This window comes from Rhipicephalus sanguineus, chromosome 4 (assembly GCF_013339695.2).
Source record: "Rhipicephalus sanguineus isolate Rsan-2018 chromosome 4, BIME_Rsan_1.4, whole genome shotgun sequence".
In the NCBI taxonomy this organism is placed as follows: Eukaryota; Metazoa; Arthropoda; class Arachnida; order Ixodida; family Ixodidae; genus Rhipicephalus; species Rhipicephalus sanguineus.
Window position 1 is genome coordinate 131,465,297 of NC_051179.1, and position 23,748 is coordinate 131,489,044.

Consider the following 23,748-nt stretch of genomic DNA (forward strand, 5'->3'; position numbering starts at 1 on the left):
TAGCGCTCTTGTATTGCGTAGCGCAAAATACGCGCTATTATTGGTTTGACTGTGTTTGTCAGTGTTCGGAAGGCTTCCCACGGTTACACGGTATTTTTAACTAAGCTTATTTTGTTTATACTCTAAGAGGTTTACTTAGGAGAAAGGGGACAGTCCTCATGCATTCCTCCCTTAGGAGAAGGGCTGATATTCCTCAAATTCAGTTGCACTGCATTTTAGGAATATCAGCAACTTGAGTACCTTTCAAGATTTAGGAAATATAGCATGCCCACTAGTACCTCGCCCATTTTAATGTTTAACTGTTTTTAACAACGTGCATTTATCCAAAGCCGTCCCCCTTTTACTACCCCCCGCTGCCTCCGTGTCCCGCAGATATGAAGATACGTTGCAATGTTACCCAATGTAATTTAAAATAAATTTGGGGTATGTATACACGTACAGGCCCTAAAATATATGGCATATATGGCATATATGGTTTCAGTCTTTTCCTCCCAGCGTCTTGCAATATTATTTATTCGAACATGTCAATAGCATTCTGGTCCTCTAGGGAAAACATCACGCGCAATGCTTCAACAAAGAAGTCTTAATCGATCTCGCACACAACAGTGCGGCAAAACACGGCAAGGTGTGGCAAAAAACTAATCCCAAATGATCATTTCCCTGTGAGCTTGTAGTATTGAAGCCACCTCGGTGAGAAAAACAAAGGCAGCTTTATTGCGTTCCGAGCAATTTATTTTTAGAGACACGGGGCGTGACTATCCATTGACTACTGCGCACAAATCTACGGCATAAAGAATGCCGAATCAATAATAGCGTTGCTGAGATAATGCTCATGCATATGCACGAACAAAAGCACGCCTGCCAGACAAAAGGCTGCTTGAAGTTATAACCATTACAAAATAACTTACTTCGCATTTCCGGGTGTTTTCTGTGGGCGCAAATTTCATGCGACTGATTTTGTTAGGCCTTCCTTCAGCTTATATTTTTGTCACCGCGAGGAACGAAAAAAAAAAAGAAAAACTTTTTTCTGTTCTCCGCGCGGGGAGGCAACCGAAGGCATATATAGAGACCCGACATACTAGCACGTCACGCTCCAAACATTAAATTCAAACGCGGAATTCCTGCGTCCACTCAACTTCAGGTACATAAACGCTTCTAGTTTGCAACAACAATGCGACAGAGGCGCGTGAAGTACTCTCTACTTGCTAAAATCGCCACACTCCACGCCAGAAAACACAGTGATCCGTACCTATCGCCGGCACAGCGCTGCCGCCGCTGGACCCTTTGGGCGGGGCGCGAAGGCGAAAAGGTCACGTGGCGCACACCGGCCTATCGCAGGGCGCGGCGGCTGGATCAAGACCTTTCGCTACTTTTGAAAAATAGAGGGACTTCACTGGCGCGGGGCGCGCGCTCTTTCGCCCGCTTACGAGCGACACCCAGCAATGCGTTTTCTGTGCGCATTTTTGTATAATTTTTCTGCACGCTCGCAATTGTTCCTTGGCTCATGCAGAAAGGACAATACGAGCGTCGTGATGTTCTGTGTAGCATTCTTGGGCAACTGTATTTTCGGTCGGTCACCCCTGAAACTGCACATATATAAGCAGATGCTGGCAGTTTTTGCAACCCACCGTTTGAGTTGGCCCGCTTTTATTATACAGGGTATTATTCGGGGCTTTATGGTTTTCTTAAAATTCAGCACTGGGAAGAACGTGAAAACCACCTTTGCAGATAAGTTATGTATCAAGGGGGACACAAAGTGAGACAATAATTATCGCTGTCAGCCGCCGAATTAACTAAGATTGAATAATTAATTTTTAATGAGTGTAGCAAACGGGCATGTGTGTATTGAAAAGTTGGAGGCAGTCGCGTTTCTACACAGTTTCACTTGGAAGAATTCTTCTAGCATATGTTTATGCCCCAAGATATCCTGCTGCAAAGTTTAATTGTGGTTTGCATCGCATGCAAGACAGTGAGCACTGGCACAAAGCTCCTCTCCGATGTGCCGCGGCAGTTGCGTGCGGCGCTTAATCTGACAACGGGTCGAAGGCATAGGCAAGGACGATAACGGCTACCCTTTTGCTACTGGCTGGCGATAGCAAGCATTGACTGCTCGTAACACCAGGGAGAAACATTGCGCCCATCCTCGCCGTCTTGCATGCGTAATTATGCAAACCACAATTAAACTTTGTAGCGGCATATCTCCGGGCGCATACATACCAGAAAAATTCTTCCAAGTGGAACTGTGTATAAACGCGACTGCCTCCAACTTTTCAGTACAAATATGCGCGCTTGCTGCACTCATTCAGAAGTTCATTATTCAATCTTAGTTAATTTGGCAGGATACATAACTTATCTGCAAAGGTGGTTTTCACGTTCTTCCCCGTGCTGAATTTTAAGAAAACCATAAAGCGTAACTTTGAACACCCGGTATATTAAACGGCGTATTGTTGATTTTTTTTTCTATCATTCTCATTACTCTGTTTTAATGTAAGCTGCTTCAGGCTTCCAGAAAAAAAAGTGTTGTAAGTGGGAAACAGTATTGCTGAACAAGAACAACCAAAGTTCGGCCATCAGGATAGGAACGCATGATCGTTCCGCTCCGGAGACGCAATGACAAAACGGTATATAATGAAGGGAACAGAACACAAAAGTGACACGTTTATTGCATTCAATATTTCACCGCTGCGGTTCGGAGATCACTGACAGGGCCTCAGTTTGAGCAGCTTTTGCTTCTCGTGTTGCATAGACTTCTCTTTGTTGATGGCTTTAGTGAAGAAGTGCAGCCTGGTTAAACTATAAAACTTGACAATTTCTCTAGTGAGTGCTTGACCAAGCTCGCTGCAGCCAACTTTTTGGAGTTCATGCCCATGCAAAAACTAAAAATGATAGCATACTTTCAGCAGGCAGCTCATTTCTGCTGAAAAACACAGTAAACGCGTTTTTCAGCTTTGCAATCAAGTCTTCGCAAGTAGGCGTTTGGTGTGTAGCGACACCACGGACCCGAGCTAACGGGGGGGTTTCTACCCCCTCCCACGCCTAGTCGTGCGTGGCTCTGCCGTGTCCGGGGAAAAGGGGATCCTGGGGGTTGAGCCGACGCCGGGTGATTGGACCTTTAAGGCCCCCCGGCAGAGGCAACACACCCCTTTGGCCCCGGCTTCACGTAGACGGCACCCCTGGGCTGACCCACCCAGGGGAAATCGGCAGTCGCCTTTTCCTGTCTCTCTCTGCCCTCTTCTTCGTCTTTCTCTGCCACATTTATTCTTTCCTGTCTACTTCTCTTTTCCGGTTACTTCCGATTCTTCCTGGCGGCGAGGGTTAACCCTGTGTGGTCCTCCAACCTTGGGTTACCATATTCGGTTATAGTAATAATGTACAGCTGGCAGGGCAGGGCGTGCTACACCACAGTCTCTGTCGTGTCCCCTCGTTGGGCTCGATGGTGGGTGGCTAGCATTGTTACCGAACACACAACTTATTCATGGGCTAACCTAACACTTTCTCAACAGATCGTCCCCATAAAAGGGGGCGCAACGAGGCAACCGTACAGTTCCTTTCGAAGAAAGAAGACTCTTTTCCAAAGTACCATGTGATACACTATGAAAGCACAGAGAAGAAAGCGCGAAACATTTCACCGTTTCTTGTTTCGAAGTGCCTCACTGACACCATCGGAAGTGGCTACAAGGCCACCAAGATGGCAAGTGGGGACCTTCTAGTCGAAGTAAAAGACAAGTCGCAATTCCAAAAACTGACAAAACTTGTAGCGTTTGGGGACAAACCCATCACCGTCACCGCCCACAGAACCATGAACACAGTGAAAGGTGTCGTCTCGGACGACGACCTAATGGATCTCACCGACAGTGACCTCTTGGCGGGCTGGAAAGACGAGAATGTCATACAAGTACAGCGCATCAAAATCCGAAGAGAAAACAAAGAAACTCCTACCAAGCACATAATAGTCACCTTCGGCTCTTGCACACTACCAGAAGAAATAGTAACCGGCTATCTCAAAGTCCCTGTCGTACCCTACATTCCGAATCCACGGCGCTGCTTCAAGTGCCAAAGATTCGGACATGCTTCACAGAGTTGCCGTGGGCAACTTACCTGTTCACGATGTGGTACCACGGGACACTCCACAGACGATGACTGCAAAGCCGAATTCCACTGCGCTAACTGCGATGGGGAACACCCGGCGTATTCCCGATCTTGCACAGCATGGAAAAAAGAAAAAGAAATTATCACTATCAAAGTCAAACACAACATCAGTTTCCGCGAAGCTAGGCATCGTGTCTCTCCCTACTTCCCAAGAAAATCTTTTGCCGAAGTGGTGCAACAGGGGGCAGCACCACGACGGCATCAGGCGGCCGCCCAAGGTACGTGCAGCGTGCTGGAGCGACCGTCACTCGCCCCCAGGGCGGGAGCAGCCAAGGCTGCCCTGCCCCCACTCAGCACGGCCCCGCTAGAGGCCTCGACATGCACTGGCATGAGCCAGTGCAGAGGGCAGACGGTGGGGGCCTCGTCGACCTCGGCTACAGTTGCGCCGAAGGCTTCGTCCTCTGAGACGAAGCCCAGAAGGCGCACGGATCGCTCGTTAGAGCGACTGTCCGACGCCTCCTCGGAGGCTATGGACACCACCGCAAGCCAGTCGCTACAGGCAATGTCTAAGGAGCGGCGAGCCTCGCTCGACCGCTCCAAAAAAGAGAAAACCCTAATTACAGGGCCTCAAAAAGGCCCTGTAAAATAAACTAATTTGCTTCTCCATAACCTCAAAGGTTATGGTTCCTTTCGTTACAACCAGAATATCTTCAGACATGTCACCTCAAGCTTCCGCATCTTTCATTCGCTCCTAACTTCCTTTTTTGTCAACTCTTATTTTCAAGATGGCTTTTATTATGCATTGGAATTGTAGAGGACTCCTCCATAACATAGGTGACGTAAAAGATTTGCTAAATAGATTTTCTCCAATGGCCTTGTAGACTAAACCACGCCAGTTGAGAGAGAGGTAATGAATATATTTACATCAAAGCAGACTATAGCACTGACATAGTGTTCATGGCGAACGCTGCCGATGATCTTCTTTTTCTTCTCTGTGTCCGCTCGCGCTCGCGCTCTTGCACAATAGAAGAATTCTTCAACATTTTCCGCCCCCGGAAAAGGCGCGCAGTTCGAATCATCTAAGACAAGGAAAGTTCAATGGGGTAGAGATGTTGCACAGCTCTTCGTATGACAGAGCCGTTGGATAGCTTCACAGAACAGGCTCTGATGTTCCGATCCCGTCCACGGTATCGCTCTACGATTCTTCCTGTCTTCCAAAGCTGCCGCGGTGCTTTATCTTCATAGACGAGCACTAATTCACCCTCTTTAAGACTGTCAGATTCTTGAGCTTGAACACTGGCATGGTGCGCTGAACGTAGGCTCAGAAGGTACTCCTTTCTCCACCTTTTCCAAAGGTGCTCAATTAGCTGTGCGCGATGAATCCATCTTTTTGTAACTGTGGCCTTGGAGCTTGAAAGGTCGCTTTCGTGTTTGTGGTAGGGAATGCCAGTGATTCTTTTACCAGTCAAGAAATGGGCTGGTGTTAGTACTTCCATTTCTTCTGGTGACGATGATAAGTATGTGAGAGGCCTGGAGTTTATCACGGCTTCTACCTCGTACAAGACTGTGGTCAACTCTTCCGGCGTGAGTCTTTGCTGACCAAGTATCTTCCGTAGGGTGGACTTTGCTGTTCTTATCATTCTCTCCCAGAAGCCTCCCCACCATGCGGCCTTTTCTGTAATAAACTTCCATTCAAGCTTTCTTTGAGAGCAATATTCTTGAAATTGGCCATTGAATAAGGCACTCGATAAAGACGAGATTTCCTTTGAAGTCTTCTTGAAGGCTTGTGCATTGTCCGTATATACAACACAAGGTAATCCACGACGTGAGGTGAACCTTCGAAAGGCTAGCATGAAACTGTCGGCTGATACACTGGAGATCAGTTCTAAGTGTATAGCTCTTGTGACAGCGCACGTGAATAGAGCTATATAACTTTTTGAAGATGAATTGTCCGTTTTCACGTACAGCGGACCGGCGAAATCTATTCCCACAGTCTGAAAAGGATCGGAGCGACACACTCTTTCACGCGGTAAGGGTGCCACAGGGGCGCTCGCTGGTTTGGCTCTATACTTCGCACATGTGTTGCATCCGCCGATAACTTTCTTCACGACCTGTCTGCCACGAGGTATCCAAAAGTTCTCTCTAACTTCAGTAAGAGTGTCTTGTACACTTCCGTGAAGGACGCGCCGATGACAGTCACGGACAAGAAGTTTAGTGAAATGATGATGCGGAGGCAAGAGTACAGGATGCTTCACTTTTTCTGTTTCTTGAGTTAACTGTAGCCTGCCTCTTATACGTAGCCGCCTTTCCGCATCCAGAAAAGGATGGAGTGTCTTCACACTCGACCGTTGATTTAACAATTTCCCTTTCTCGAGTTCGTCAATCTCTTCCAAGTATACTTCTTCTTGCACTACTTTAATCCAATAGTCTTCAGCTTTGTTCATGTCCTTCTCTGTTATGCTCGATAATTTCTCTCGAGGGCTTCTGTTTCGACAGTTCTGAATAAATATTAAGACCCACGCTGTAATTCGCAGGACTCTTGTAAGGTTCGAGTATCTTTGAAGGTCCAAAATCGGCCCAAATGTTTTCACATGTAAGACTTGCACGACGCTTGACTCGCTCAAGTCTGTTTCCTCACATGGCGTATTAGGTGTGTTCGTCGGCCATGTTGCTTCCTCCTCTCTTAACCAGGATGGACCTTGCCACCATAGTTTGTCGCGGCTCAGGAATTCCAACGCTGTGCCTCGTGTAAGATAATCTGCGGGGTTATCAGTCCCAGGACAATGTCGCCATCGAGTTTTGTCAAAGCTGCGTCGAATTTCTGACACTCTATTGCCAACAAACTGTTGCCGTTGGGATGGCGCTCCTCGGATCCAATGCAGCACGATGGTGGAATCGGTCCAGAAGGTCACGTCTATATTATGTTCAAATGTGTTGAGGGTCCTAATAAGGAATGTCGCCAACCTAGTAGCAAGCACCGCTCCCAGAAGTTCGAGCCTGGGCAGCGTAACTTTCTGCAGCGGTGCTACTCTTGATTTAGCCATTAGGAGGGCCGTAGAGATCGTCTTGTTTTGTCCATCGTATCTCAAAAACGCACAGGCTCCATAAGCTTTCTGACTGGCATCACAAAACAGATGTAGTTGCGCAGTTCCGTCTCCTGGCAAAGCATCCACCCAACGATTGATGGCCGTCTCTTGAATTTGATGCAATTCTGAGCACCATTTACTCCACTGTATACCAAGATCATCTGGTAGCTCATCATCCCAATCAACCTTTCTCTTTCACAGCTCTTTTTGAAAGAGTAGCTTCGCCTGTATAATGAAAGGTGCTATCACTCCCATTGGTTCAAATATTCTTGACACCGTCTGCAGAACAGATCTCTTACACGGTTTTCGTTCTGTCTGCAAGAATCCAAGCGCCGACTTTGAAGCAACCGTCATAACGTCTGTCGACGGGTTCCATATAAGTCCGAGCACTTTCACGGAGTCCGAAGAAATGTCGGTTTCCTCAGTCGCAGCAAACAATTCACGTAGAGCCTTCGAGTTTGATGCCCATTTTCTTAGACGCATACCTGCTGATTCTGTCATAACGTTGGCTTTCCGGTAGATTTGTTTGCAGGAGACGAACCTGGGAGAAAAACACACAAACTTTCTTAAAACTTTCACTGTAGTGCGGCGCGACCGCGTTCACGCTAGCCGGTTGTCTGGCGGTGTGGCAGTCATTGTCAAAAGTGGTATTGCAGCACGAGAGATCACAGTCAACAGTCACATTGAGGTCGCGGCTGTCACTATTTTAGCTCACAAAACTGTCACCATATGTTCCGTTTATATTCCTCCACATACGCATTTTACTGTTAAGGATTTAGAGCACATTCTGGACCAACTGCCTGAACCATTTGTTATAGCAGGGGATTTTAACGCGCACGGAACGCTCTGGGGAAGCAGTACAACCGACATCAGAGGACAAATCCTCGAAGATTTTATCCTCAGCAATGACATATGTCTTTTAAATACTGGTAGCGTCACCTACTGCTCCCCAAGCACAGGAGCTACGAGTTGCTTGGATATAGCACTGTGCTCGCCATCGCTAATTTGTGATTTTAAATGGAGCGTCATAGATAATGTTTATGGCAGTGACCACATGCCTGCTGTCATAAAACTCACACAAACCCTCCCTACTACTCCATCTAGACCACCTCGTTGGAAACTACATCTTGCAGACTGGGCGCTATTCACAGAAAAAGCCGCCCTAGAAATAGAGGTGCTTCAAGGGTTAAACATTGATGAGATGAATGAGGCAATCACTACATGCATACTCGCAGCAGCCGAACAATCTATCCCACAGTCCTCCGGCGTCTTAAATAAGAAACTTAAACCCTGGTGGACAAGGGAGTGCACACAGGCTAAGAAAGTGCAAAATAAGGCCTGGGGCATTTTTCGTAGATACCCCACACAAGACAACCTCGTATCATTTAGAAAGGCAAGGGCAAAGGCAAGATTTGTCCGCAGGCAGGCTGAAAAAGTGTCCTGGAGGAAATACGCCTCATCTATAAACAGCTCCATCACATCTAAAAGAATGTGGGATCAGGTGCACAAGTTTACCGGCAACTATAGTTCATATACCATCCCCATTATCTCAACTCCTAGTATCCAGACAACCTTAGACGAACAGGCAGACTTACTAGCACTGCACTTTTGCACTATTTCGAGCTCAGCCAACTATTCGACAGCCTTCTTAAAACACAAACAGTCAATGGAAAAACAAAAGCTTCCCACAACTGGCTTTAAGCATAAACCATACAATGCCCCCTTAACCCTTCAGGAAACGAACAGTGTACTTTCGCAAGGCAAGAAAACAGCACCCGGTCCAGGCAGAATACATTACCAAATGCTCGCCCATCTGTCCCAGGAAGCGGTGAAGACATTGTTGTACTTCTTTAACGTTATCTGGGAGACTGGAAGAATGCCAACAAATTGGAAGAAAGCTATCATCATCCCCTTTTTGAAAGCTGGAAAAGATCCTACCTTACCAACCAGCTACCGGCCCATAGCACTCACAAGTTGCATAGCAAAATCCTACGAGAGCATCATTAACATTAGGCTAACATACGTCCTCGAAACCGATAACTTATTAAATGTCCATCAGTGTGGCTATAAGAAAGGATGCTACCGACCACCTCGTTCGCCTTGAACACATAGTTCGAGAAGCCTTTTTGTACAAGCAGCACTGCTTAGCAGTGTTTTTCGATCTTGAAAAGGCTTATGATACAACTTGGAAATATAGCATCTTACGAGACCTGGCGGATCTAGGAATCCGCGGACGGATGCTCAACTGCTTGTCCGACTTTCTATCAGACCGAACGTTTCAAGTTCGTTTAGGCTCAACGCTTTCACGTCCATTTACTCAGGAAAACGGTGTGCCTCAGGGCTGTGTCTTAAGCACAACCCTCTTTGTCATCAAAATGAACTCTGTCAACCAGGTCATACCATCCACTCTTATGCACTCACTTTACGTCGATGATCTCCAGATAGCATGCCGGTCAGCTAACATGGCGACGTGTGAACGACAGACTCAAATCGCACTAAACAGGCTAATCCAATGGGCTAACAAAAACGGCTTCCGCTTTTCAGAGGAAAAGACTGTTGCCGTGGCGTTCTCTCACAAACGAGGCTTGCAACCAGACCCGGTCCTTAAACTAAACGAAACAATATTGCCAGTAAAACAGGAACAAAGGTTTTTGGGTGTAGTATTTGATAAGAAGCTTAACTTTCTTCCACACATTAATCATCTGAAGGTCAAAGCCAATAAAGCTCTTAATGTCCTCAAAGTCTTGTCCCGGAAGCGCTGGGGCTCCGACCGTAAATGTCTCCTACACATCTATCGTTCGTTGGTACGTAGTAAACTAGACTACGGTAGCATTATCTATGGTTCTGCAAGAGACTCGTACCTCAAGCGCCTAGACCCTGTCCATAACAAAGGGATACGCCTAGCCACAGGTGCCTACCGGACCTCGCCCATTCCTAGCTTGTACGCTGAAAGCAACGAACCATCCTTGGAGTACAGGAGAACGCAACTGATGTGTACATATGTCCTCAGAGTTCGTTCTTCACCAGACCATATATGCTACAACATTATCACATGCTCTGACCAACGACTACACTACACGAATAAGCCAAACGCCATTAGACCATTAATACTGAGATTTGAGGACAAATTTCACGCCCTAAATGCCCCTAATGAAGCACTCTCCGTTGCCAGAAGACCAGCTAGACTGGCTCCCTGGAATGACTTCTCCAAACACCTTGACTTTTCACTAACACATATAAAAAAACAATACACCCCACGTGAACATATACTGCAGGAATTCCGCACACTACAAGAAACGTACCAAACTTACAAAGAATTTTATACGGATGGTTCTAAGACGTCTGCGTATGTTGGAAGCAGCGTTGTAGGAGGAATACACGAGCAAGTAGCCAGACTGCCGCAGTTCGTCTCTGTCTACACCGCTGAATGCTATGCCTTGTTGATGGCAGTAAGAAATATTACTAGCTCAAAACATAAAAAAGCAGTCATTTTTACAGACTCCTTAAGTGCTCTCAGAGCCCTAAATCCTCAATCTCAGTATGAGCCATTTACAGGTGATATTCTAAATATCCTTTCTCACCTGCCTGAAGACCACACCATACGCATCTGTTGGGTCCCGAGCCACGTTGGTATTCCAGGTAATGAAAGAGCGGACCAATTAGCTGCAACGGCGAAACACATGCATCACTCAAAGATCAACATACCCGTTAGGGATGGGATTCATGCAGTTCGCCGCGCCATCACCTCACATTGGCAGCATCAATGGAAATCACAACATCACAACAAGCATCATCTAATTAAACCTGTCCTTGGTGAATGGAAGACGTGTTTTCACCAAGAACGTTTTATTGAAGTGGTCCTGTGCCGACTACGAATAGGCCACACACACGTCACACACAACTATCTGCTGAGAGACGAAGAACCACCAACATGCAGTAAATGTCACGAGGAACTAACAGTACTACACGCTTTAATAGCTTGCCCACATCTGGAAACGCTCAGACAAAAACATTTTCATACGTTTTATAAGTTAAACATTCCATTTCACCCGATGCTACTCCTTGATGATGAGCCTTTAATACCCTTGGCTAATGTGATCACCTTCTTAGAGGAAGCAGAATTATTAAACAAACTGTAATTATGACAGACTGTGCCACCTTCACCATAATAGCAGTCTAACTAATGCAACCTGCAGCACGGCCTCGCCAGAGAGACCCTTGCTGCGGCAGGTATTTTTAAATCAGGCACTGGCCTCCCGGCCCTTGGATATAAGGACACGGGCAGAGCAGTAGTGCTACGTAAACGCCGCTACAGTTTTACCATAACCTCGTGCACCGTTCATATACATTGACAATCCCACGCATCGCGCCCATAATTTTAGAATATATATATATATTTTACGCGCTTATGCAGCGAGTAATTTTAGGCCTCTCTACAGCCACGCTACACCATTCATCATATCCCATTTGTCATCTCCAAGCACATAGATCATAGTGTACTTTCACTACAGCTTTTTTCCTCTCTTATCACCGTGTGTCTGGCGCAGCATAGCCTTAGTCGCTTTTGCGCCATAAAACCCAACATAAACAAACAAACAAACAAGCAATCAAGTCTTCAAGGTGTTTCGAGGGGTACTCGGGTCGGCGTCCTCAGCAAGAGCTGGCCGCTCACGGTCTATCTCTATAAGCTCTCCATTATTGATGTGCTTGAAGGTCCTCACAATGAACCGATCGTCAAAATGACGAGAACACATAACGCATGTCTCGTCCAGCACTCTGTCTTCTCGTTTTACGTTCCTTGCTCATTTTTCTCGACGAGAAGAATGCCGGAGCACGGAACAGGGAAACTTTTTCGGCAAACGTTTTGTACCCGCCTTTGCACAGCGGCACGAAGCATGTCCTGCCTTTCTTAGCAGGCATACTCAAAAATACGAAGAAATCAATGTCACAGTTGACGTTCGGCGGAAACATATCAGGTAAGCCGCAGTAAAGCCGAACAGTGGCATACGTTGGCTCACCACGTGCAGAGACGAACAAAACTAGCGCTTCCACACAACCAAGCACCAACACAAGCAAAGAAACAATGATAGGCAGCGGCAGCGCGGCCAGCTCATCAGCTCGCCTCTAACTCGTCTCCGGAGCGCAGCGCCACCTAGCGGCGTCATAAAAACACGTTTCACCGCGGCGGCCGACAGAGGCGTCACTAGCCAAACCCTTCTAGCCTCTCTAGCAGGGGAGACCCCGCGCCACCTGGCTAGTCCCACGTAGGGACCGCCAACCGGAGCTTGGTGGCCCGTTCACGGGCACTCTGGCCGGCCAGGGTTTGGTCATGGAGTTCAGGGCTGCGCAAGAGCGCTGCCCACCTGTCCTTGCTGATGACGTGAAGCAATATTATAGGCTCATTCGTGTTTATGGAAATAAATGCATGTAGCCAGTTTGAAACGTTTGGTCTTTTACTTCTAGTACTGTCACTGAAATACATGTAATGCGCTCACTGATGCTTTGAGAAATCGTTTGACAGGGAATATCGCTGGAGCCAACGTTGCGACCGACAAGCAGTCTTTTCTTCGTCAAGGCAATGCTGCTGCCCTCACGAAGACAAGGCAACATGCCGAAACATTGTCTTCAGTGGCATTCCCTTTTCAATGATTTCTCATCGCTTCAAGCATCCATCTTCCTCTGAACTTCTGTCTTGTTTGGTACTCAAGTTCTGTAAGAAAAATATATTCGCCGTCATAACAGACGGGATCGAGTCAAGTACAACGGGGCCTGCTCGTAATTGTTAATAATTTTCGCATTCGTTCGGATATTCTGGGTTCAATGTTTGCTCAATATATGCATATTTCAGTTGTCAGTTAAAGCTGCTTTTGCAAATTGACACTTTCACACGGCGTGTCTCTGTTTTTTAGTACGAAACATGCGCTTAAAAAAAAAAAAGATTTAAATTCTACTTGTGTTGATCGAGTTTTGTTTTATTCAGAAATTGGTCAGCTTTCGTTTGTGCACTTCACGACCCACGAACACTATTTAAAAAAATATTAAACCAAATTTAACGAATGGCCGCGTCGCCCGAGCGGCCAGCGGACCTGATAGATTGCGCGAACACATTCCGCTTGCATGCGAAATCGGAAAGAGGGCTTCCGATGTCACCCTCCTCCTCTCGGTTTCGCGCCCTTTCTCTATGTTTGAAAACCCCACCAGTGACGTCATGAAAGAAATATTTTGTTTGTGAATTATTTCTTGTAGATACCCGGCAGCCGCCACTGGTGGAAGCGGCGCTGCCGCAGCCTATCATCATGCGAGAGCGCGTCCCATGGGAGGTATAGGGAGTTTCTGCCCCCTGGCTTTACTTCGAAAGCTTCTATGTAAATATATTGTAATAGAGAAAGCTTTTTCTTGTTCTTGAGAATGACAACTTTAGTTCTCTCATTGGCTTTGTTGCATTTAAACCCAATGTTAATAGTAATATTGGGTTTACCTTTTGTAGAAACAAAAAACAGACGAACGCAATGGCTCTATCTCAGCAATGAAAAGTGACATCACAATTTTGCAAACTGCACCTAATAACACATCAAAAGAGGACAAAATTGATGAATTATGCACTACTGTGAAATATAACTAACCTGTAGGCAGGATATTTGCAAAACTCCTGAGAACATTGTAACAATTTCACGTAAGCTGTGAATTCACACGTAAAAGTTGTCCGCTTCAAATGTTCTAACAGATGCAATGTACTGAACTGCGACAACTGCTTTCAATACACAATTACAGATTTGTAAAAAAAAAATCGGGGACTGCTTACAACTTTAAAGAACGCGAAGGCGAAAGCCTGCTTGGACCTTCTGTTCGTCTGCTATCGAACTTTCTGCTGATGTGCTGCACGTTGTTAAGCCTACGTTTCACTTAGTTACATTGATACGCTTAAATAACGGCTGCCGTTCACAGCCGCTTTATTTGTACTGAAATGTCGCAGCAATACAAGTCTGCGTTGGCCACTACACAATATTTTACAACGTAGTTCGGTATGAACGCCGAGCGAAATCCGCCGCCGATATTTACGCTGACACTCGGCAACTACATGTCCGGACAAACGCAGGCTGTTCGCCCGCACAAGCCGTTTTTAACACGCTAGCCTTTTTAGTTATGCGAACCAAGACATGCTGTCCCGTGTGAGCCTTGAACACAAGCGCATATCGAAAGCGTTAGAACAGAAAGAAAGGTAAACTTGCACTGTGTTGGCAAGCCCTCTTAGTACTTCTCAGTTCTTTTTCGGCGGGGGCGAATTGTGAAGAGGAAGACGCGTCGCCGGTCAGCACTATCGCCAACGCTCGGCGTGCTGGTTGTTGCTCGGCTCGCTCGCCTCGCACTGCTGGTCGCTGCCACCTTTCTGGACGGTGCTCTGCCCTGACTGGCTGTGTTTTTTCATTGAGTCACCACAGGAACGCACCGCCAATAAACCTCCTCTGACCCTCTTCACCAACTTGGAGTGTGCCGACTGATACGGAAGCAGTAGCTTGTTGGCGCGAGGGTCGTACTTCCAGTGAATGTGTTCGTCATGGAATAAAAGCCTGATGTCTCGAAAGCGAATACTACCGTCCTTCGGCAACTCATGTGTTACGACTAGAGGGGATAAGCTCTCGCGTACGAAAGAAAGGGCGTTAGTGGATAAAAAATCAAAACAGTCAGCACTGCAGTCAAGAAAAATTTAAAAAATCATCGACATATCAAAACATTCTTTTAACCTCAAAATCTGCGAGCCGATCACACATTTTTGTCAAGCTCCGCTAATAATAAATCGCTGATAATGGGTGCAATACAGCAGCCGATGCAAATTCCCTGCTTCTTTATGTAAGGCTTCCCTTCCCATAGAATAAAAGTAGACCGTCAATAAAAAACACAGGACCTCCAGAAATTCCCCGTTTTTCATCCCGGTAGCGTTCATGAAGGCGACATTTCCAAATCAGTCAATACAAGCCTGAACGCAAGACAGCAGACTAGAGTGTGGCAGGAAATAGAAGAGATCAGCATGGTCTATAGAAAAAGCATTGAGATGCTTATGCGATGACGATCTGAGATAGTCCAAAACAAAGTCAGAGTTTTTTACGAGGAACGGATCGTCAACTGGTAACATGTTTAGCATTTTTTGGAAAAACAAGGCAATACACCTTTGCAAGGTGCCGTTTTCCGACACAATGACGCGGAAAGGTGCGTCTAGCTTATGCGTTTTTGCGCTAAAGAACACGTCAAGGCAATCACATTTACTTGAGCTTATACCCTTAATAACACTGTCTAGTTTTTCATTAGATTGACAAATTTTTACATGGTTTAAAAGCTTTCTTGACAGCGTCAAGGGCTTTTGCGTTGAAGGTACGGTACGGTACGAAGAACTTTATTTAAAGATCCGGAGAAGTGCCACCCCTTAGGGTGACACCGCGGGCCGCTCCCACGTGGGGACAGTTAGACCTAGCCTAACCGCCGCATCGCAGGCTCTCTGGACAGCCCAAAGTTGATGCTGATATGCCGAGCTCACCATGAAACAATACCACAAAACCACCCTCCTTGTCAGCGGGTAAGACGCAGAGGTGGTTGTCCTTTAAAAATGAAGCTACACGTTCTACACATATCTTTGGTACGGGCGGCTTGTTCAAGTTCAAGGCGTCGACACCATCCGGCACACAGCGCACTGCGTCCTTCGCCAGCGCCCTCTGGGAAACCTGTCGGACGAGAGTGAGAAGTTCTGGAGCGGTTCTCTTCTTCTCGACAGCGAACTTTGGTCCCAAGGTGAGGGCGTGCTGCACATCCTGAGGAAGACCTCCCTGTTGAAGAAAGTGGACTTTTTCTCTCTTGGCACAGTCGGCTTGTCGGCAAGGTGTCGTCGAAGTTGCTTGAGCTGGAACTGCCACAAGGATTCAGTCGTGCGGTCAATCGAACTTGTACACTCGTGGAGTCGACTGGTGACAGCGGAAGGATCTCCAGTGGTGCTTACTTGTGCAACAAGAAGTTGTCTGTGCAGACGGGCCATACGAAGCCATTCAGACTTTTCAATCTTGCATACGTGAATTCCGTGGTTCGCAGAAGGCAAGAAGCTCCCAAACAATGCTCTAGCTTCCTGTGGCAAAATCCTGTTCCTGATGTGAAAGGAAAGACACCATGATTTGCAAACAGCAGCAGCCATGAACGCGATGGAACGATCTGGCTGTTGTCTGCTAGGACCCCGTCTGTTGTGTGGATGCAGGTGCATCATCCGTGCATTACACCGCGTCGACGACAAATCCGGAGTCGTTATGTCACCTGCACACACTATGAGCAAGTGCAGCGTGTCTTGCTTTGCATTTTTCTGTCCGATTTGACACCGCAAAATGGGGCCAAAATTTCTGCCACTGCTGTTGGTGATAGTTCAAAAATTGTGTTAAAAATGTCTGCTTACCTGAAAATGATATGATGAGGAGTGGGGACTGAAATGGCAAATATTCACCTTTTTTTCAATGAAATAGGAGGTGCGCTGAGAACGCTTTTGGGATCCTAGCGACCAGCTGAAGAATCTCGGCACGGGCCATGGGCGAAAAGACAGAACAAGCTGAAGTGCTGGTGAAGGCCCTCTGTGCACTCCACAACTTCCTAATGCACAGATGCACCGAAGATGACGATGAATACAGTGGCCCTGGCTTTACTGATTCTGTGGATGGCTTTGGGCAGCGGCGGTCCGGCCTGTGGCGCGACCTTCTTGCACAGCCGCCAATGCAGGTGGCTCGTACACAGGCACGCCACTTTGCCCAAGCAGCTCGGCAGGTCAGGGATCTCTATGATCGTTATTTCAACAGTGCTGTGGGCAAAATGCCTTGGCAAGACAAAATCTGGTGTCCTGTCAACACAGGGCCCCATGCAGCTCTACCTGCTGCACAGTGATGAGCACATTGTTTTAGCAGCAAAGCTGTTCTGCAAATTTTTCCTCGTGAGTCGATCGCATGTGCCACAGAAATTGGGTAAATCTCACTACTCACCACTGGTCCATTAAAAATGAAAAGGCAACAGTTAGCCAAACAAATCGCTGTGAAGCGATGGCAAATAGCTGATGACACTGCGTACGTACGAGAGAATACTAAGGAACGGTTAAGTTTGGACAACCGTGTGTGTCTGTGACTGTCTGTGGTTTAACTCGAACCTCTTTGTGTTGAGAATCAACGTAGAAACAACCTAGCATCACCTAGCTAAAGCCTAGCAGTAAAAACAACCTAGAAGCAACCAGATTAGTTTTCAGAATCGTCCAATCTCGCTGTTTGAAGTCTTGCGTGGCTTAGTGCAAGCTTGGCCAATTTTTTTTCACCATACTATGATACTACAATACGCTTGTCACTGTGAGCTACTTTTCATTGTGAGCATAGCTTGCGTGGGCTTCCATATATGTCACAGACACTGTGGCCAGTAATTGTGGGAAGCCAATTGGCTTATCCTATGTAATCAACGAAATACGCTTGCGAGAAATCTGCAAATCTATCGAAGCCTGAAGTTTTGTATAAATGTGGAAGTGCGCAGCTGAATGTAGCCTGAAAATTTCATTGAGATCTGTTGACTGCGGAAAATCTCCGGAGTCTGGCCTTAACAGAAAAGGTGCCTATGGAGTGTTCCTTTGACATCAGTGTTACTGTACCTTGCATGTGGGAAGGTGTTTAATGGACGGCACTCGGAGCACTGCAATGGCGACAGTCACGGCGGAGCGCATATTCCCAGCACGAGCGGTGTTCTTCAGAAAAGAGCTCAAGAAGATGACCCACTACAGCGTTCCAAGGCTTCACTACAATGACCCTGGGTACGAAAAGGGAGCCAGCCGGCGACTTAGCAGCTTGTCGCTATGAGTGGGTTAGGGCGGCTCTTGAGGCGCTTCCCGTGGGCAAATGTCGTGCCCTCGACGGCGCATGTCCAAAGATGGTTCAACGCGTTCAACCAGGTAGTTAACAGGGGTTGAGTGTTCGACAACATGGTAAGGGCCTTCGTATTCGGGCAGTAATTTTGAAGAGAGGCCACTTGCAGTGATAGGGACCGAGAGCCACACGAGTGCTCCAGGGAAGAACGTGGACGCTGAAGTGGTGTCACCACGAATGCTCTTCTGCTGCTCTTGGTCACTTGTGGTAAAAGTCCGGGAAACATCGCGACTTTCTTCAGCGTGTCTGACTGTGGCAGAAATAGGCGTATGCTCGGTAAAATCTGGCCGTACAATAAGAAGGGTGAAAAATCCGTAATAGGCTCGTAGTGGCATGGTCTTGTAGGAGGCGTCAACAAACAACGGAGCTTTGCAAAAGTGTCCTCGCACTCTGACAACCGTGAATTGAGGGGCCAATGACTTCCAAGGAGCTCCATTAGTGGTGATATTAAATTGGCAAATTTCGAATGAAGCGTCGAAAGTAGGAACGCAGCCCTCGAAAGGGCACAAAGGGCGAAAACTTGCACAGTCGTAAAAAGCACGAGCACGCCTTTCCTAGTGCAAACGCGGTCAGGTGGCGAAAAGAGTGCAGTGGGTAGGAGAGACCGTCACAGTAGGCAGACACAACTGTTGACGAGTTCAGAGGCACTTTGGTGTCATCTTTGATGAGTATCTTGTTCGAAACCAATGGTCTCCCTGCCGGCATGAAATCTGGGAACGGCAATACTTCTATTTCGGCTGGTGTGCAACGAATGACTGTGTCGTTGCGGGAGAGTAAATCTTGTCCTCGTATGATGCCATGAGAGCGTACCGAAATTATGATAAATTTACGGCATTGAGTGTCCTGAAGACACGAGCTGTGCATACTGCCAGTGATGGAAGTGCTGCTCCAATTGCTCCAAACTGCCCCGAAAGCAAAATGCTGCTCCATGCTGCTCCAAACTGTAATTGTTTTTAGTAACTGCTCCGAACCTGCTCTGAAATGGCACTCGGAAGCTGAAAACAATGAACTTTAACCGTGTGATCATCCAGCGAGCCTAAACAAAACCAAAAACAAGCTGTATACTATCATCCTAGTACGCCTCATGTATACGAGCTGCATACTAGCATTGTCAATATATGTCTCATTTAGCAATATATTTGTACCTGACAAGCAGATTATTTTGGTGAAATGTGTGCGAGATTAGTTCAATATCATACTGATTCATAACTGTCGCTGTTACAAATGTGATGTGTGACTTACATTTATCGCTTTATCAGCTTTGACCTCGTTTATGCTACAAGAACAGGCATTTTAAGTGCATAGCTAGCTCATTGAGTTGCTTTTTTTTTAATTTTCAGTGCAGGCTACTTTGGTGAAGTATGAAAATAACAGATTGGTTTGATCTCGTACCATTTATAAACTGCTTCTTTGGTGATGGTCATATGTGATTGTGGTTAGTTTTATCATTTGGCGTTCAGCTTTATCGCTTTCATATAATTTCTGCCACAAGTACTGGCATTTTAAATGCATAGCTCATCTTTGTTAGTGTTCAGTGACCATCCATCTGCTTAATTATGTTTCTTGCAATTAGCACTGATTATTGTATGTGTATTTTGTTTAATAATACATATTAATGTTTGTGAAATGCTTCAATGATGCTTTAAACTCCAGGAGTCGCACTGAATATTTTGCCATCAGCTCCAAAAACGCCGATTGCTGCTCCAAAGCAGCATTTTTTCTGCTCCAGAATCTGCTTCAAAAAGCAAAATGTCGCTTCCATCACTGATACTGCTGTAGAATGAATATTTAGGGCGCTAGCTGTATGGAGAGACAGCCCAGAAAGTGTCGTCATCGGTTGTCTTTGTAAACTGTCAAGTTTTGTGTCCCTAATGGAGACAGCGGTTTCAGGGGCATCGAAGTTGTTTTGAGGGCACAGCACTCTGCACAATCTGTGAGGGTGTTAATTGGACAGCACGAGGAGCACGCACCATAATGGCAAGTCAAGGCGGAGGGTGGACTCGCAGCATGAGCGGCATTTCTTCAGAAGAGACGAAAAGGATGACCTACTTCAAGCCGCTGGAATAACCCACTACAGTTTTCCAAGGCTTCGCTACATGTGTAATTTCTTTGTACTGTCATCAACTGCCTAGCTGTAATAGCTCTACTGCTAACTCAACAGGCTTGTAAATTAGACTTGCGTTTACATGCAGATTAGAAAAAAGTTATATGCAATTACCACTTTTTCAACACGAAAGTGCTTTATGCCGGGGTCCACCACGGCTCCCACTGACGTATTTCCGTCGCGGATATGACGTGTGTAAAATATACTCTAACAGATGGCAAAGAAAAAACTAGAAAACGTTCCATCGCCGGGAATCGAACCTACCCCTCGCTCCGCAGTGCGCGGCGCGAACCTACTGGGCCACAGACTGTACGTTCTTCGGTAAGTAGCTGTATAGGGGCCTTAAAATTCCTCGCGCTAAAGGCGGGTAAAACATATATATATATATATATATATATATATATATATATATATATATATATATATTAAAATCATGAGAGTGACGTGAAATATGTGTAGTGGAATGAATGAATGAATGAGTGCAACCATTGTTCATATCCTTAGTCTCATGAACTGGCGCTCTTTGGCCATCAATTGGCCCTTGCGCCATTAAACACCACATATCATCATCATCATCATCAGACTGTACGTTCTTCAGCATACTAACGCGAGCTATTTATAGACACCATTTACCGTTGGCGGTACTTACTCAGAGATCTGTGGCACTTCAGCGTGTTTTCATTATCACTAGGGATATGGCGCGAAGGGCTCGAAGGGCGCGCTTTAAAAGTCGTCGCCCCGCGCGTTGCGATGCGCGTGCACCTCCACAGGGCGTGGTCGTGCGCTTATCTCGTGATGGGGGGGGGGGGGGTTGGTTCTTACGCCTTGTGCTCTCATCGCAAATTTGCGTTGAAGTTACAGAGAGCACGCAGGTCACTTCGCTCACTGCAGCGGCTGCTTTTGCAAAAGGAGCGCGCTGCTCACACTCAAATAAGTTACAACTGTGACAGTACGCGCTCATCTTGTGTATACTTTTGCCTTTGCTTCGTGCGTCCTCCTTTGTGTTTGAGCAGCGCGCTTTAATTGTCTAGCTGTGACAGTTCGCGCTCATTCTGTGTATGTTCTTTCCGTGGGTCCCTTCTGCTCGAGCACCGCCTTGCGAGTTTTGAACTGCTTGCCGTTCGTAGTGTGGCATCACAATTTGTTGCTATAGCATTCATTCTTTCGCCCTTGCGTTGAAACAATGCACAACAAACGCTCAACGACGTCTGTAAAGGCCGTTTCACTTACGTGTTATACCGATTCCGATGACAGAGGGATCAGCCATGTCCTTTTTTCATTATATTGGAGCATCGTTTCTGTAATTTGAGTTTCAATGTGATGTGTTTAGTCACATTTTTTTGGTGTGTTCAGACTTGTGATAGTGACAGGTTATATTAAAAGGTACTTTTTGTCTTAAAAGGGACTCATTGTCTTATTAAATACAGTCAAGCACTCCTTGTCTCTTCTCATATTGATTACAGCGTGCTGCCAGAACAATGTGTTTTTTACTAAAGCCGCCTGTCACAATAATCACAAAGCCAAGTTAAAAGAACATGCAAATCTGAAATAATGTTCAGCAGTGGTCAAGCCAGACGACACTGCGAACCACGTGCTATGTTCTGCACTACCACTTGACTATCATGTCGTTACTATGACTATTAAAACAGTCCCCTTTCATCCACTCACAAAAAATGCAGTATTTTTGTTCTCAACATCAGCACTACTTAGCGATATTGTAATCACTGTTTGCTGTCGCAGAATGCGCCACTTTGAAAGCCTAAAAATACAACTATTTTCTATTTTGTACAATGATGGCACCGCAATGGTAAATGTACTCATGGCACCAAAGATTCTATAGAAGCCCAATCATTCAGAAAATTGCCCAATATGCAGCTAAGTGACATCCATATGAAGAAAGGGCGCTTCTGGTGGAATAAAAATTACACCGGATATGACAGGGCGTCCAACAGAATGAAAGTCTTGTTTGTCATCAGTGGCAGAATATTTGCTTGTTTTGCAAGCTTGCAATTAGGGTAGTATTTTTTGAACACCCATTTCTACATAATGCTCTTATTACCTATGCACTCAAAATTTTATCCACGTGCTGGGTGCTACGTGCCTTGTAGCAATTCATTGGAATAGTGGTGCATTCTGCCTTCGTGTTGTAAAGATTTTTGTTCTGTGCTTCACGAGAGCACTGTAGTTTTGTGAAGATCATTTACTCGGCCTCTGATGACGAATTTTGCATTGTTTCATTGTCAGTTGAGGAAGTAGCAGGGCCCAAGCAGCACTTGGGCCCTGAAGTTTTCATGAAGACTAAACTACTTTCCACCCACGTGAAAATTCGCAAGAATTTTTATTGTCTACAAATTGGGGTAGGGTCTTAAGACTTCGGCAGCATTCCTGGCAACTTCGTATCACCACTCAGTTGGGTCAGTGGCCCCCGGATGGGTGACAATGCACTTGGCACTTCCACAACTTCATAGTTGAGGAGCACCTCCAATAGATACACTTTGCAGTGTCCCCTCAGGTGTTCAGGCACCTTGTCCAAGTGCTCGGCGAGCGAAAGTAAAAACTGCTTCGTTATGTTTTATTTTTCGCCTTTGGGTTCCTTGCAGAAGCGTAGCCAGAAATTTTTTCCGGGAGGGGGGGGGGGGGAGGTTCAACAGTCATTTTTGTTAGTTCGTGCGTGCGTTTGGTGTGTGTGCGTGTATATACCCTATTGAAAATCCTGGGTTGGTGGATGCTGGAATTCTTGGTGGATAAGGTGGAAACAATAGTGGACAGGTGAAAAGAATAGTGGATGTGGTGGAAGCTGTGGTGGTCATAATGGCTGATGATGGCGAGAGTGGGAAAAATGGTGGCAGATGGTGGTGGTGGTGGTGGTGGCGAGCTTCTTTTGGTGTTAAGTGAAATATGCTGGCTGATGGTGGCGAGCTAAACATGTTTTGGTGGATGGCTTGGTGAACAAGCTGGTTGACGGTGGCAGGGTGGAAGCATGGTGGATGACGGTGGCATGATGGAAGTGCACGTGACATTATGTGAAATCACTGTCATTTTTAGTGTTTTCCTGTTGAATGTGCAGAAAAATATGTTTACAGTTCAAAGAAGTCAACGCCGATCATTAAGCTTTCGAGTACGCTTTTTTTTATTCATGCGGCGTCAATAACCGCCTCAAGTTTGTAGAGAACAGCAGCCGTGAATGTTTACATTTTACGCACGTACTTATCAGGTTTACATCCGCGATGTGCTGCTGCATTGTGATGTTTACAAGTCTAGAAGTGTCGGTGTGAACAGGGACAGTAACTGCGTTACATCGCCGCGCATTTGCCGAGAAGTAAATGAGCCCTTCCAGCGGGGAGACCAGAAAACAGCCGCCGCTTGATACCGCCACGCTAGACACGCAACTCTGGCAATTCTTGCACATTCACCTACCTTAGCGGCACTTTAAGGTAACAGTGAAAATGCATGCGAATCTAAAATGCACAAACTTTTACCTTCGGCCTGCGTCGAGATAACCCCACCAAGTATGACTTCCACCATCATATTCTACTACCATGATTGCCAC

General features: G+C 46.3%; 1 protein-coding gene across 1 annotated transcript in view; it reads right to left on the minus strand.

Moving 5' to 3' along the window:
• Positions 1-4,350: 4,350 nt before the first annotated feature.
• LOC125758302 (uncharacterized) overlaps positions 4,351-23,748 on the minus strand; it is a 32,236-nt gene continuing 12,838 nt past the window's right edge. The window contains exon 11 of the mRNA XM_049415341.1: positions 4,351-4,683. Coding sequence (XP_049271298.1) covers positions 4,351-4,683 — 333 coding nt within the window. The remainder of the gene's footprint in view (positions 4,684-23,748) is intronic.